Source organism: Triturus cristatus, chromosome 3_2, assembly GCF_964204655.1.
Source record: "Triturus cristatus chromosome 3_2, aTriCri1.1, whole genome shotgun sequence".
Lineage (NCBI taxonomy): Eukaryota > Metazoa > Chordata > Amphibia > Caudata > Salamandridae > Triturus > Triturus cristatus.
Window position 1 is genome coordinate 500,562,157 of NC_140584.1, and position 16,416 is coordinate 500,578,572.

At 41.2% G+C, this 16,416-nt stretch overlaps 1 protein-coding gene across 1 annotated transcript in view; it reads left to right on the top strand.

Annotated features, from left to right (window-relative positions):
* CTR9 (CTR9 component of Paf1/RNA polymerase II complex) overlaps positions 1–16,156 on the top strand; it is a 178,270-nt gene extending 162,114 nt beyond the window's left edge. The window contains exons 21-25 of the mRNA XM_085648181.1: positions 1,003–1,152; positions 2,139–2,296; positions 13,477–13,582; positions 14,557–14,669; positions 14,882–16,156. Of these exons, the coding sequence (XP_085504307.1) occupies positions 1,003–1,152; positions 2,139–2,296; positions 13,477–13,582; positions 14,557–14,669; positions 14,882–15,260 (906 nt within the window). The 3' untranslated portion in view covers positions 15,261–16,156. The remainder of the gene's footprint in view (positions 1–1,002; positions 1,153–2,138; positions 2,297–13,476; positions 13,583–14,556; positions 14,670–14,881) is intronic.
* The last annotated feature ends 260 nt before the right edge of the window (positions 16,157–16,416 follow it).

Genomic DNA, 16,416 nt, shown 5'->3' on the forward strand with positions numbered 1-16,416 from the left:
CAGGCAACAAGCGGAGGGTCTACTTCATCAAAAAACAGTTTCCTACAATAAGGCAGTAAAAGCAACCCCAACAGGTGTTCACATTAGGAAATCAACGTTATTGTACACTGGACATGGCATAACATCGTCTCGATGGGATCGTAACATCCACAACCCCTTTTGGTCATGATAACAATAAGATCTCTTGTCGGAGATGGTCTCAACTCCTTCCCCATATTTGTTTAATTGCCAAAGGGTGAGTAATGCTGAATTGCATAAAACTGGTTATAATTTTAAATCAAAATCATTCAATTTAACTTAACAGTGATGCATTTATTTATTTAAAACCGTTATAAATCATATTTCTGAACGAACATTTGAGCAAGAAAAAGAACTAGTCAAGTGAAAAACATACAATGAAATGATTTCAATTGATCCCTTTAATCTATGTTGTAAATAGATATAAAAGCTGCGATAAATGGTTACACCAACAGTGATAAATACATAACATCCACATGGGCTTATGAGCGATTACACAAGTTTTTGTTATTTTTTTTAAGGCATAGGAGATTGTGATTTGGCCAGAATCACAGGGTGTTGAGGCGACACCAAACTGGAACCTGGTTCCTCTGATCCGGAGTCATCATCTCTGCCCGTAGCGCCACATCCTTTTTCGCCCTTCCACCTACTACTCGATTCAGGTTGGGCATAATGTGTTTTTTAGCCAAGTTGGACAGCAGCAGAACTGCTGTACAACATGCCTGAAAGTAAAAAAAGACACGGCCAGTGATGGCGCTTTCTTCAATCACTGCTCCGTTAGAAAAAACAAAAACTTATTGGGGCAGTTTTCTTGTGAGATATTGCATTACAATATTACCAAGCTATTTACGTGCAAAGGTAAGCTAGCAGTTTCCAAAGTAGTTCAAGCTTGGGTAGGCAAGAAGCAAGAAAACATCTTGACAAGGTAAACTGCAGTAGAGTTGCTGTTAATCAGAAGAAATATTTATTTACTTTTTCTACTAGGAGGAAAAACGTAACAAAGAACAAGAAGAGCAAAAGAAACTTTTGGAACAAAGAGCTCAGTACATGGAGAAAACCAAAAATCTCTTGTCATTTACTGCTGGAGAAATGGAGGGTCCAAAGGAAAAGAAAAAAGGAGGTGGTGGCGGAAGGGTACTGTATGCAACTTTGGTTTTACATTCAGAATGCCACTGAAAAATGCATATAGTCTGTTGTCTTGACAGCTCACTGTTCTAATTTTAATACAGCCTTTTTCATACAGTTGTTCAACAGAAGGAAATTGTTAAAAGGATTATGTAATTGATGTATGTATTGTTCCTATTTGATTGGCTTGAACCTAATTAGAGGAGTAACAAAATGCTATATATAAAATAGAAAAGCGTGTGTAAATTAGTTTCTAGAGCAAAAACAGTATGGACATACTCTCTAAACAACCATGCATAGTGTGCTAACATTATTCTTTCAGATAAGATTTGAAGAGATATGTTTTCAGGACAGGATTACATCTGAGAATCTCTGGACAAATGTTCTAGAGTCATGGTTCTTTACATGATGAAGCTTGGTTTAATGATTTAGACTTTTTACACACTGACTTTCAAGGAGCAAACAAGATTTACTTCTAGAACCCCCCCTTAACACATCTTTTGGATAACTTCATAGGCCCAGGTGCAGGGCTTTGTGAGAGATGCATGCCATTTTGAATTGGATCCTGGCATCAAGGTAGATCTGGTAGGCTTTTCTCAAAACAGTAGTGATTTGTTCTTAACGCATTTAATGAGCTTGGTTGTTGCATATAATATGGCTTTGAGAGTGGCCATTGCTGTTTGGAAGAGGTTTGGTAGATTTCAGAGAACTAAGGCTTTCACAGTGTTTCTGAAGTCTGAGAACAGGATGGACCCTTTCAGTTTTCTGAAAAGGTAGGTTTGGAATAGCGCAGTTATGGTCAGTTGAGAGATGTGAGGTACTATAGAGATATTTTGATCAATGCCCTATTAAGTTTGAGAAGGGGCTAATACCCCCTCACTATTGTCAAATTAAAACTAGGCTGGGATGCTGCACAACTTGTTATGCAGATGTCCAGCATTATAGCGGTGTAACCTTTGTTCTGCATGATATACTTATTACATTTTTCATTGCAGCGGTCTAAGAAAGCCGGAGACTTCGAGGAGTTTGTTAACGATGACTCTGATGAAGACTTGCCATCCAAAAAGAAGAGGAAGAAGAAAGGTAGTGGAAGTGAACAGGAAGGAGGAGAAGAGGAGAATGGAGAAAAGAAAAAGAAGAAGAGGAGGAGAAAGTAATTTTATTTGCTTTTTTACTTTTCATCCCCTAAGGGACATTTTGTTTTCCCAATGTAGCCTGCAGTGAGTGAAAGGTTATATAGGTATTCCCATTCATATATTGATCAAATATCAAGCGCTTAGAACAGTTTAATGGAAACCTCTTTCAACAGAGTCCTTAGCTTTGTAGATCTGTCCAAATGTCAAAATGGATCTTGAAAATTGAAATACTTGAATCTAGGTGTGGGCGTATATGTGGTACCAGAAAGACCCTGATAGTTCAACATCAGTGTCTTTCTGGAACGCAGTTATGGGTGCCAATGTAGGTGATATTAACTCTTTGAAGGAGCTACAGTATAGCCATGAAGTCATTTAATTTTTTTCACACACAACGCTAGGATCCGGGGATTTGTCCTGTTTGTCTGTTACTTCACCATAATCCTATCAGAAGTATTTTGTTTATGTGGTGCTATGTTGCTGCTGAACTCCAGTTTTAAACCCTTTCTTAACTGCAGGAATACAGTTTGGGTGCCCTACACACTCTTGATAGGTGAACCAATGAGTTTAGATTGCTCCTCCTCCTCCACCTACTCCTCTTACTCGCAGATTCACCTCAAGGCCCTTGTAGAGTGGGAAAGTAATTGTTTTGCCGCCAAATACCTGAGGTCTAGATTCCTGGTTTCATTCAAAGGCACTGTATTCTCCTCCCACTGAGAAATCCGGGAACCAGTAGAAAATAGAAGAGACGGTAGCACCAGTCTCATTCAAAGAAGATGTCTTCTTCAAGGTACTATGATACTTGAAAGTAGAGCTGTTGATAGGCTGCTCTGTCTACTGATTGGAAGGCATGCATAAAAACCGGTACCTAACCCCTCTAAAACAAACCAAGAACATGTTGCCTCTCATGGTCCCACATTTAGGCTCTGGTTCTGCTTCACTATGTGCAGTTGCAGAGAAACCAGTTTGCTTGACTCTTCCCTGCAGCACCAAACACCAGGTCAGCACTTTTCCTTCTCAAGGCAGCACATTCTGGCACCAAGCCCTTGTTAGGGTCTATGCCTATCATTGATGGCTCTATGCCATCCTCTGCACCAGTCTCTGAGCTTATCCAAGCTGTCCCCAAGACTTCATGGAAAATGTTAACATTTGAAAGAATTAGAAGTCTTATTGCAAAAAGCTAGAAAGCTCCTTCCTGGTGGGTATTTTTACTTAATTGTTATTGCACAACTATGCCTGAAAGTATCTAGCTTCAAGGTACCAGATTACAAACAAAATAATCTTAAAATACCATATCACATTAATTACAGCAAATACAACAAAAGTTCAGATTATGAATTAAAAGACCACACTGCAGACTGAGGAACTCAAAGGACAGGTTTTCAAAGTAACTTGAGAATACTTTGAAAGTAAATCAGGAGGAATTTGATTCCATTACAGTGTACTGGCGGCACCGAGTAGATTTCCTCCTACTTTCTCTTAGTGCCATTTAGTAATTTTGGATCCATGGAGGAACAGTCCTTCTGTTTAGTTGCAAGGTGAAATTGTTTCAAGTACACAAGTACTCATGGTTACCGTTCCACACACATGATTCTGAATATTATATTTTCTATAACAGAAGGCCATGCTAATTGGACACAGAACAGTAACATGATCTTTTTCTTTAATTCAAGTATGACTCTTATAGCACATTTTTTTTTAACTATCTGAAGGATATCAACATACTTTTCTGTAATATTCAAGTAGGCTGCGGCACAACTGAACAAAATTGAAAATACAACCACCTTAAGCTTTTGGACCACCAACATCGTAGTCAGAAATGTAAAGCTAAACATACCCAGTTTTTGCTGTTGCGAGGTCCTGAAGGTCAAAACGCATGTTGTAATCAAAGATAACCCCCAGAACATCTAGTTTCTGAAGGAGTATACAGATGTGATAGCCAGCAAAATTGAAGTGAAGATACTTCCATAGTGCCAACTGGAACGTCTGTTTTACCTGAACTTAGACAAATTCTTATTTGGCATCCTAACTTGTCAACTGTTAATTAAGGAATGTTCCTACTCAGTATCAGTTAGTTATCCAGCATTGGATCTTTCATAAATTAACATGCTTGAATTATTCCCCATCGTCATGCTGAGAATCCTCTGTAGGTTGAACCCAGCAACAAAACGTTGTAAAAATGGCTATCGGCTCAACTACAGTATGGCTATTGACACAAGTATAGTAGGGCACATTTATCTATTTAAAAAGCACCAAAATGCCTGCCAACAAGCCAAATAGCATTGGACACTCCGACTCCCCCAGGGGCCAGCATGTGAGGGAGTCCCCAGACAAAGCTCTCCTCTATCTAAGTGTCATGAAAAACAGCTGATAGTTATATGCCTATCCCACCAAGACTGTGCTCCAGGGCCAAAGTCCTGTGTGCTGTAAAAACACCATCAGCGAGCAGGCACTACGTTGATGGCAGTCACCATGTCAGCACAGGCAATTTGTCAATCGTCATTATCTCGTCAACAGTGATTGCTTCTTCATCATCAGCACCCCAGCCGTCTCCAGCACCATTTGTGCCTGGAAGCATGGGCTTGCATGGCATTATGATTCCACATTCACTGGAAGAGTTTCTGAGCTTTACACAATTGTCTTTGTCCATTAACATATGAGCGCATCTTCCTATCCATATTTTGGATAAATAGGATAAAGTAGATTGGAAAACGTCCTTAATAACCAGGACCAATCCCAGAAGGCTAATTGTCCACAATAGTCTATGGTTAAATACTTGACGAAATAATTGTCTGAATCACTACAGGGTAAGTGTTATGAAGATCAGGATCATTATGACAACTTGGAGAGTTATGAAGATTATGAACCCGCTTATAGATGATAGCAGTTACAACCACATTGAAGCACAAGTCCAAGTAGATTACTTTTACATTTCAGCAGATGATGTAAAATGTGTGGGGAGAGCAGACCAATCTAGCTCCACCCGGTGGCACTGTGCCTTCTGTTTGGCCAGAACAACATCTGTTGGTTGCTTCGCCTCCACAGTAATGTCCACCTCTCTCATGGCAGCCTATGCCACTGTGTTCATCGTCAGCCCCTGGGGCATTAGTGCTTCTTACTCCAGCTTCTGACCAGCTTGATGAAGGTCATGCCGAAGAAATCTGTGAGGAACTTCTCGCAGGTTTGCTCTGACTCGTTCCACGACTGATGCGGTGTCTTAAAACTGCTAAAGAGTTTGGCCTACCCATGAAACCAGCCAATCAACCTTGTTTCTTTACAATTTTAAGGAGCAACTTAAGTCTATAAAATCTATCCTATTCATTATTTTGTTTGGCAAAAGAGGATAAAGCTGCTGAAGATGCCATGCACCATTTCTGCTGTCATTCCCCCGCTTGGAGAAAACAATATTGTGCACCAAGTTCCGCCCTGCCCTGCTTTGCGAACTGTTCATGCTCTGACTCTGTCATTGCCCCAACTACCCTGCAAAGATCATGCAACGTGATCATGCCTGCCTCCAATAGAGGGTAAACTTATTGATGCCTTGGCCAAAGAGTTGGTTCCATAGCTGCACAGTCTGCTAGGATGGACAAAGCTCTTGTCATCATGGTCTTTTACGACTGACAGATATAGTGACCTTACCCCACTCCTACATCTCCTTCCAGAATACAAACAGAACACAGTAAAAGTGATTATTAGTGTTTGCCTCACTCGCCGTTATTGATCCGTCCAATGTAGGCTTCTGCCAGCTTGTGAGAGTAACAGCTCTCTGTCAACAAAGATAACCGTAGAGCACTTGTTTTGCTTGGCGGAGCAGGGAGAGATAAGAGATATCCCATTTGATGGGCAGACACACTTTGGCATTCCCCAAGGTGCTGCACTTCATAATATCAAAATGGATAAAGAAACCACACCCTCCCTCGTTGTGCTGCATTTTAGCGCACTAAATTCGACCTTCCAGGTGAGCTTAGTTGTACAAGGGAGGCCCCTCACAATATGGATCTCAGAAAAGGCCATGTGGTCAGTACTGTCTGTTCTACAGTGATCAAGGGTATTACCATATCTTGGTGACAAAACTATAGTAAACCATTCTCAGGCTTGAAGACCAGGCACAAATAATAGTCTTGACATTCTACCACTGGCAGCCACCCCTTGTTGGAGGGTACATTTTAGATTTTGCTGTGAAATAGGGAAAATCACTTCAGACCATTGAGTAACTTAGAGCTTTTTAACAGAAACTGCCATGCCAACTGCCGGCATTGGAGGAGTATCATTATTGCATTCATTGCAAAAGGAGATTAAGTGACTCCTTGGAGGAATCATCGCAATCAAGGCTTCTACTCCAGGTGTTTTCTAGAGATAAGGAAAACAGGTTGCTGGAGATGAATCTTGGATCTTCTGAAGCTAAACCAATTTCTAAAGGATGGTCATAGTTCAGAAGGTCCCCTAACCAGCACAAGAAGGAAAATTCTTGACATCTTTAGAGATCCAAGATACTTATTTTTATATCCCTATTCATCAGAGCTACAAGCAATATCGAAGATTTACTGTGGATGGGCAGCACTATAATTTCAAAGCTTTTTTATTTGGCCTTCAGTCATTCCAAGTGTATAAAGTAAATACTAGTGTCATTTACTCCAGATGGGATGCCAAGTTTTGCTATAGCAAGACTATTGGCTCACCCTGAATGAGGTAGAATTATCCTTGTCACCTGCACCTATCCTGACTTATCTTTGAGCATGCCTCAACACTTCTCAGGGGAAAGTGTTGATCGAGAATGTCCTACAATCTTACAAAAGGTTTACCTTTTCAGAATCTATAGTATCAAGTCGTAATAACATTGATGTGTTAAATCAAGGATGAGGGCACACATGCAAGAATTGAAGACGCAAGGCAGATGGTCGTAGTCTGAAAAAAGTATGCCTATAAATGTCCTTGAGCTTCGGGCCTTCTAGCATTTTTCCTTGCCTGCTAAAAACCACAGTACTGAATCAAGGGGAGAACTCTACTTTATTGCATTATATATTGAAGCAAGGTAGAACAAGATCTCTGCTCCTCTCACCAGAGACCCAGCAGCTGACCTAGTGGCAAAAACCACTATCAAGCTAAATACTTGCTAGGTCTGTACAGCAACCAAGCAGATGCTCTCAGCAGTTAAAGAAAATGTTCAAATGCTAGGGTCATCTTAAAATAGATTTCATAGCGACTTGGGACAAGAAAGAAAAACTTCTTCTCGAACAGGCATTACAAAAGGAAACTGAGCAAAGTGTTTTTGTTGAGCTGGTTCTATATCTTTACGTGCACTTTTCTGATGTTTCCCCTCGTCCCAAGGGTTCTCAGCATGTCATCGAAGGCATCACGCAAAATGGGACTGATTGCCCCAGGGTGAACAAGATGGATCATTTTGAAAAGTACACTGAGTGTCTCTGAAGCCATTGAATGGTCTCCTGAGAAAGGAGGCATTTTCACAACCGCTTCTTTGTATACTGTAGGGACCTGGCTCTGTATTTGGTAACCACTTAGTGGTTATATCATGCACAGCATATAAAGATTCACCCAGTAGTGTGCAGGGCTCAATGTAAACCCAAAGTGCTCTATTTGTGGTAGTGTGGTTGAGCAGCCTTCGGTCTAACATAGAGGAGTGTAGGACATGTTATGCACACAGCGACTAATAAATGAGACATGACTCAAAAAGGAGATCCACACCAATTTTAGAAAAATATGCTTCTTTCAGGATTTATTTTAAGACCAAGATGTACGCAAAAAGGTAAGTAAGTTTTTCAGGAAAAATACTTTAGACTTTAAAAAGTGGACAATGTTAACCTATGGAGGAAAACCAGAATGCAGTTTTTCAGGTAAGTACATGAATTAATCAATCAATCAATCAATGAATGACACTTATAGAGCGCGCTACATACCCGTAGGGTCTCAAGGCGCTGGGGGGGGGGGGGGGGGGGGGGGTGCGGCTACTGCTCGAACAGCCAGGTCTTTAGCTTCTTCCTGAAGGAGAGGTGGTCTTGGGTCAGGCGCAGGTCGGTCGGGAGGGAGTTCCAGGTCTTGGCGGCCAGGTAGGAGAAGGACCTTCCTCCTGTAGTCGCTCTTCGGATGCGGGGGACGGCGCGAGGGCGTGGTTGGCTGATCGGAGGTGGCGTTTGGGAGCGTAGAAGTTGATCCGGCTGTTGATCCAGTCTTCGGGGTTTCAGGTCCACACCAGGCAAGGTTCGGATTGTGCACCACCAGCGGCACAGGGGCTGCCGGGTTCAGAGGTCAGATTCTGGATCGGGTGCTCAATGTTAACCAATGGAGACTGGGGGTGATTAAAGAGGCTCACCTCAAGGGTGAGGAAAGCAGGGGTCGATCTCTTGAAGTTAAGGTAAGTACAGGGGGGCCACAAGGCAGCCCCAAACTTAGACGCTCAGCTGCACAGGAACGGCCAGGTGCAGAGTTCCAACACAGCATCAGGCGCCCAATAAATTTCAAAGAGGGAGATCGGTTCTGGAAAGAGGCTGCAGGCGCTGGCCAGGAGGCTGAAGAAAACTTGCAGCTGCCCAAGTAAATTCTGATGATAGAGGACTTAAGGACATCGTTGGTCAAGCTCCCCGGGACCCCGGGGCTTCTGGTGCAGGGGCGTCCTTTGGCGTGGGGAAACAGCTTACTGGGCAGGTCATGGTCAGGGGGAGTTTTCGGATTCAGGCTGCAGGCTTCCAGTTAGTGTCTGACAGGCGTCAAATCATGATGGACTCTGGCTTAGAAGCGCCGGCGGACCTTTGCAGGACTGGCGGGCCACTTGGGCTCGGGCTTTTGACGTTGAGTGAAGAGGTGGGTCTGGATGCAGTTTCCCAGTTCCTCAGGGCTGAGTTCCTTTTCTTTAACGTTGGTTTCTTCTGGACAGGTCTGCTGCCCATGGAAGAACTTGATCTTTGTTGAAGGCAGGCAGTCCTCCCAAGGCTTTGGAGGGAGCTGGGATGCAGGACAGCTAATCTTGTGGCGCAGGATACTCTAGGGCTGCAGATAGGCCGGTAGAGCTGGGGCCAAGTCAGTTGGTGTCTGAAGTCTTCTCTGCTGGTGCAACACTGTAGTGTCCGGCTCTTCTTAGGTTGTCTGGATTCTGCTGGGAGTGCCACCTAAATACTTGATTTATGGCCATTTCAGGGGTGTAGCAGGTAGATACCAATGGGTTCCTTACCTGTGGTGTCTACACCTACTATTATGCCACCCTCCTGTGGGAGGGGCATAGCCCTAGCCCTGATTGGATAAGTCCCACCGTCTTCAAGATGCTGGGCACTGAAAATGTGCTTGAATATGCCTCTAGCACCTGAGGGGTGGAGTTGGTGAACACCTCTTATCCTATCTTGGCTGTCTCGGGTTCTCCCAACAAAAGTGTGGGGTTGAACCGAGGGCTACAATCTGCTGATAGCCGCAGAGGATGGGGGTCACATTACAAAGGCTGCAAGGCCTTTGAAGCGCCCCTCTCTAGGACTGTGCTGATCCTGGGGGAGGAGGTGTGACACCTCTGCCCAGGATGTGCTTTGTTTCTGGCCTCAGAGTGCAGGGGTTCTTGACCCAGGGGTCCAGAAACTCGTCTGGTGGTGGCAGGCTGCCTAAAGCTATTCAGAGACCACACCAGGGGTGGTTGGTTTTCAGGGGGTACCTCTGATGTGCCCTCTGCGTACATGTTTCAATAAATACCAAACTGTCATCAGTGTGGGTTTATTGAGAGGAGTTGTTTGGTACTAAACACTCCTGTGTTCAGTGAAGCCATGATGATGCTGGGGAACTCGAGTTGTTGAGTTTTCAGCCCATGTACTCTCTATGGCTTCACTGGAACTTACAATATTTAAGAATAGACTTGGATATTGTAAGGGCATATATGCTCATACAGATATGCCCACACCTAAGATATACCCTACCGTAGGGCTTGTAAGGCCGGCTAGAGGGGTGACGTTATGGTACAATATAAAAACGAATGTCTAAAAGCCAAAATAAACACAAATTTATTGGTTATAGTTTACTGTGGTAATTAACTTGAGTAGTGCTGCTTGGGCATAGCACACAGGCAGTGTGCCTTGTCGACTTTTGCTGGGAACCTGGACAGCAGGGTCCCAGTACCCTACAGTCAAAGTTGCATCAAAAGCCAGGCACAAAGTGTTTGTGAGTGGGGGGAGGGAGGGAGGGAGGTACTGCAACAGAAACCCACTTTCCCACATATGCAGAAAGAGCAGGTGTGATGGAACAGGCACACATTTACTAAGCACTACAGCCTGAATACCGATACTGATGCAGCAGCAAATTCTTTGGTTGGACAAGCAGGTCTACACAACCCCTGTAGATAATGTGAATAACTACTTGCTTTCTAATACACAGTAGAATGCTGAAGAACACACAGGTTACCTAGAACTACAGATCTCCAGTTTTCATATTCTTCATAGACACATGTGGCCTACCTGCCTCCCTGGTCAGCCACCCTTCTTGATCCTTTGCTCTGATGTGCTTTGAAAACGTGAGCCATTGTAGCCGCTAGGGAGAGTGACTGATCAATGCATTCACTTCATTGGCTGATATTGGAGTGCTTTTAAATCAGTTGGATGCTCTACTAAGCAAACCCTGTTCTAAAGCTCTGGAATTTTATTACTTTCAAAACTGCTCATTCCACACCTGTCTAGACACATGCAGGGGACTGCAAAGCACACTGGTGTTTTTGTATTAACGTATGCCTGGACGTGATCCACTGGTTTCTCTTGGAATTTTTAGGTCCCCTTGGTGTAGAGTTGTTCTTCATAGCCTAGTTTGATGATTTAAAAAAAATATATTTAAACAAAGCAGAGCTATTGCCAGGGATATCAATCAGGTGGAACTAATGTAATTATGTGTCAGGGGTTAATCCTTACCACAGCACGTAGATTTCCTTTGGCCGTAAAGTAAGTACAGAGCGGGTAGTTAGAACAGGTGGTCGGCGAATTCCTACTGGATGTATCCAGAGAAGGGTTGCATTTGAAATGTACGAGTAATACAATAATATCGGTCAGGTCTAGCATTTTTGGTTGGTATATCATTTCCTTTTCCACCAATAGAACACACACAAATATGAAGTCTTATTTTATAAGGCTTTATTTGGAGCTAATCAAATGTAAGGCATACGTAACATTATCATTACAGACATGAAAATATGTGTAGTGATTATGAATACAGACAACAAAATATGGTAAACGGATCCCCTTCTTAATACGTCCTGGCTGATAGTTGTTAGGATTGAAGTTTGTTTTATTGAGGGTTACACAGTTTTAGTCACACACCTGAAAGCTTAGCACAGATAGCCCTGAGTTGCCTCTAAGGACAGTTTATATTTTTGAGAAGCCAGGATGTTCTCTGTCTGTATCCGTGCTAAATGGTCAGCAAGTCCCAAGTAGTGAAAAATGTGGAAAACCTTCCCGAAGGTTGAAAACACTGCTTTTGTATTCAGTCTCAAAACCATTGTTAGAAACTTATTGTAATTATGTCAGTGTAGATTTATAGTAGGGCCTGAGTTTTCATAGGAAGACCATTTTTTGTTTAGCTAATAACTTTGGCACCGTTTGATCAATCTTCACAAAACGTTAAAAAAAAAAAAAAAGACCATTGGTCTAAGCTTCTTCCTGGTAAATTTCAGGGTGGTCTGTCAAGCAAGGCTAGAGAAAAGGTTGGGTCCCAAAACACGTTTTTCAAACGCAATATCCCATAAGAATTTTAGGAAGTGTTAAAGAAATAACTAGTTATCAGAATGAACCCAAATTTGTCAGAAAGTTAGATCTTTACTCAACGCGTGGCTTTTGTGATTTGGCTTAAATCTTTTCTGCTGATTTTGAGAAATTAAAGGTTACAATGCAGTGATATCTGGATGGTTTGTACCATGAATGAAAAAAAAAATAAAGCACTGTAGAGGGCACCCAGCGCAATTAAAAAATCTTTTATTCTTTCGCAAAATTTCAAAAAAGAGGGGGTTTAGCCTGATAGTGTGTTTTCTCACACTTGTTTGGTCACTTAGCGGGCACTGTCTGATCGCTGCCCTTAACAAGGTTGTGAAAAAATTCAGTCCTATAAGTATCAGCCAACGAAAAAAACTGTTCGCTGAAAAAAAAAGAAACCAAAGGTTAGTGTAATTAGGTATTGGAATAAGATCTTAACTTATGTTTAAAAAAAAAAAACCTTAACAATAAACTGAAAATAATAAAGGTTAAAGTGACTTTATGGTTAGGTAATAATATAAAAACGAATGTCAAAAAGCCAAAATAAACACAAAAATTAATTGGTTACAGTTTACTGTGGTAATTAACTTGTGGAGGAGGATCAGCATTTAAAAGTTTGCAGGCCACTGCTTCTTAGACTTCAAACTCCTGAAAGTCCCAGTATAGATATGAATTTCACTACAATAATAACCACTCTGAAATAGAAGCATCCCATTTCCGAAGCTGCTTTTTGCAGAGTATTTGAAATGCAAGGTTTGAGCAATGGATGTTGTGCAGGTGTAGATTATCAGGCTCTTTCAAGCGCAGAATGTACAAAAATAAAATAAAAAGGCCACAAAGCTTTGGGCTCCCACCCAGCGTCCATTATGAGCCATTGAAATGATCTGGTTGGTGTATACATGCATTCCTATTGACACATGGTTAGGGACCACTATCCCAGAGAAATTATAAGGATAAACATAGCGAATCCAAACACTCAAATTAAATATAGCTAGTCTTGCATACTTATGTAGCAGTCTAGAAAGATCAAGGAACATAGATTATAAAGACTCCTTGAAGGTTTCTTGTGAAAAGGTTTTATTCAGATGTTTTAAGTGCAATTCACGTATTGTATAGCAAAGAGTTCATGAAGATTTGTTAGAACATGTGTTTAAGTCCTTCACACTGCATCCAGTGACTTCTGAGAGCGTGACACATGTAAAGGTAATAAAAAGCACACAAGAGGCAAATTTGTCATTTGGCATGTTATTTAAATAAGTTCTGGTGTATATGAGTAGGGAAATCCAGATGATGGTTAAACCAGCATCATGTAATAAGGATGAAGTCAGAGCAGTCCTAGTTGAGCAAGTTGGATAAAGGCTGAGACAACGTGCAGTCAACCCGTCCTCTGAAATATATTCGGTACAGTTGTAGAGAGGAAATATCCTATAAGGTCTGCGTGCATTATTCAAGTTTATTATAAAATAGTTTCTGGGTTTCAGGCCACAGAAAGGAGATATTGGATCTGATGACGGTGATGAAGAGGGTGCTACGAAACCTAAGAAACGTCCACCAAAAGAGCGTAAAAAGAAAGAGAAAAAAGAGAAGGTAAGCATGTTTAGCTGGCATAATACAGCCCAAGCTCGAAAGTTGTTTTTTTTTTTTTTTTTAACTGTGCCATATTGTTGAATCGCTTCCATTGATATATTTGCCGCTAACTAACCTATTAGCTCAACAAGGGTTTACATACTATTACTTTGATGGCCCTTATTATGAAAGATTTTTGGGCTGCATTATTCATAAAAAAAAAGTAGTTGGATATTTGCGAACTGAATTTCATTACATCCTAATCAATTGGGTCCTAAAAATATGTCCTGCCTCCATAGTGCTGACCTGCTAGATCTGGATTAACCTAATTCTAGTCATCTACCTCTCAAATTTGTTTAAACACATTCTAAAAAGCAACATTTCATTCAGCACATTAAAGATGCCTATTGAAAAACACTCATTCTGTAATATGGCTTGTTGCCAGATAAAGCATCCTGCTTCTGTTAGTATCCAGCAGGTGATTTGTTCCCCCCACACACCAATTCCTTAACTACACACTTAGATCTGCATAATCAATTAATACATAAGAATGCAGAGATCAGTTGGATGATGTTCAGAATATTTTGATAAGGGACCGTACCGTAGCAGGCATCACATATTAGTTAACCAGTAGAGCATTTACAACTGTTAGCTAGAAACAGGAAATGTACAGTAACCACCTGGAATTTACAGCTGATTTAGACATGATATGTATTGGTAGTTAAGTATGACAATCTGCCTTCCTCTTCCAGGGGCCTTCAGTTAAAAACAGATTGCTAGATGCTAAATTTCATTGAAATTGTAATGAGTTATGTTTCCTACAATCTAGGAGTTTCTTCGGAGAAAGCCACTCCATGTACAAATCAGGATGCAAATATTAGTGGGATTATTTGATCCCATGCTTGGGTGTGATGATTTGGGTTTTAGTATCTAAGTGACATCATGCAAAGTAACATTTAGCTTTTTTTGTATATTTTTTTAATTTCTATTTGCAGCCCAAACCTGAACGGATGCCACCTTCAATGAAAGGAAAAATCAAATCAAAGGCTATAATTTCTTCCAGTGACGATTCATCAGATGAGGATAAACTCAAGATAGCAGATGATGGGTATGAGTGTTTTGTATAGTTTGCATGAACAGACAGGAATCATCGGCTAACCCTCTTCCCCAATACACAGCCTTCATTTTAACAGTTAATACATGCATCTGAAGAAAAACTTGTGTTTCCCTTTTAAAGGTTGGGTAGTTGCAGCTGTGAGAGTGTACGTGTCTGCTCACATGGACACATCTTCAGATAATGCATATATTGTTTTGTTTCAGAAATGCTAAGAACAGTAACAGCGATTCAGACGATGCACCGCAGAAGAAGAAGAAGCGTATCATGTCAGATAGTGGCTCTGATGACAATAGAAACATGTCGGGAAGCGAACCTGGGACTCCCCGGAGGGCCATCGTCCGCCAGTCCGATGAAGATTCCGACAACGATCAGTGGGCTAGAAAGCGACAACGCTCCGATTCGGAACAATCAGACAATGTCTCAGCTCGCTCAGGGGGCAGTGGCTCTCCTCCACCTTCCCCAAGTGCATCGGAAAGAGCGTCATCAAGGGGATCAGACAAGGGATCCGATAATGAAGGCTCTCGTGGTGGTTCAGGGAATGAATCTGAGCAAGGGGCGGATCCAGGGTCAGATAGTGACTAGACTGGGAGGTGTTCCTTACTTTATTCTATTTGTAAATATACTTCACTGTCCTACTGTCAAAGAATTTTCTTTTTTTTTTTTAGTTCAGTTCAGACTGTGATAAACCACCGCACTTTTTGGGCCTGGTTTTGTTTGTCTTTTTCTAGCAAGGTTTGGAAGACTGAAAGGAAATTTAATTACAACAGAATTCATTATTCTACCCATTTTTATGAGGAGAATGTCATGAAGGTGAAGAATAGTGTGGCATTTTTGAACGCTGCATATGAAAATAATAGCTGCATAAAGACCCCAAACTTCAACTAATACCATTTTATTGGTCATATTGACTGTGGAATTTATATGTGCACAGGGGTACATGCAGCTCTACGGTGTAGCTTTTAAAGTGGTGCATCCACTATGCTTTATGAGTTCCGATCACCTTTTGGAAAAGGGAATGCCAAATCTCATATTATACTAGGAATATTATTTTTAAGCCAGACACATAGATGCAGGTTTAAGCTATGTTTTTGTACCCAGGTCCCACTCATAAGTAGAGGCAAATAATTGACTAATCTGAATGAGAAACATTAAGTAGAATTTGCTTTTAAGTTGTAAAAAGAAAACAAAAACGCCAGTGTTATGTAATAAAAGCTACTCTATTGCCAACACCTGTAGTTGATTTAATATAATGGACTTCCATGTTGATATGGCAGTGTTAGCAGGAAAGATTTGCTATATATTTATGTAGAAATCAGAGTTTAAAACCGACTGTATCTCTCTACATCTTTCCTATCAGTTTAAATTATTATATCAGTAGAGGTTAAGATTTAAACTATTTCTTTCAAAGTTGATCTTTGCCTATGGAACATTTATACATTACAATATTTGTTTTATTAAATGCAAACTTCAGTACAGTACTTGAACGTGTGCCTGGCTTTCTGGCTTGAGCTAATTCTTCCGCATGTGTTCTGGTAAAAATATGCACGGTTTGCATAACTGTTCAATCTGGTGGTTGGGTCTAGAGTCGTTTGGAAAAATCAACGCAGATAATATTGATGAATGCTTCCAAATTATAGGTTCAAATTCACCGCTTGAGATTTCTTTATCCACTCGCATACACTTGCTTAAATGTCTTTCTTGTGCATCAAGAGATCTATACATTGATATGACGTACTTG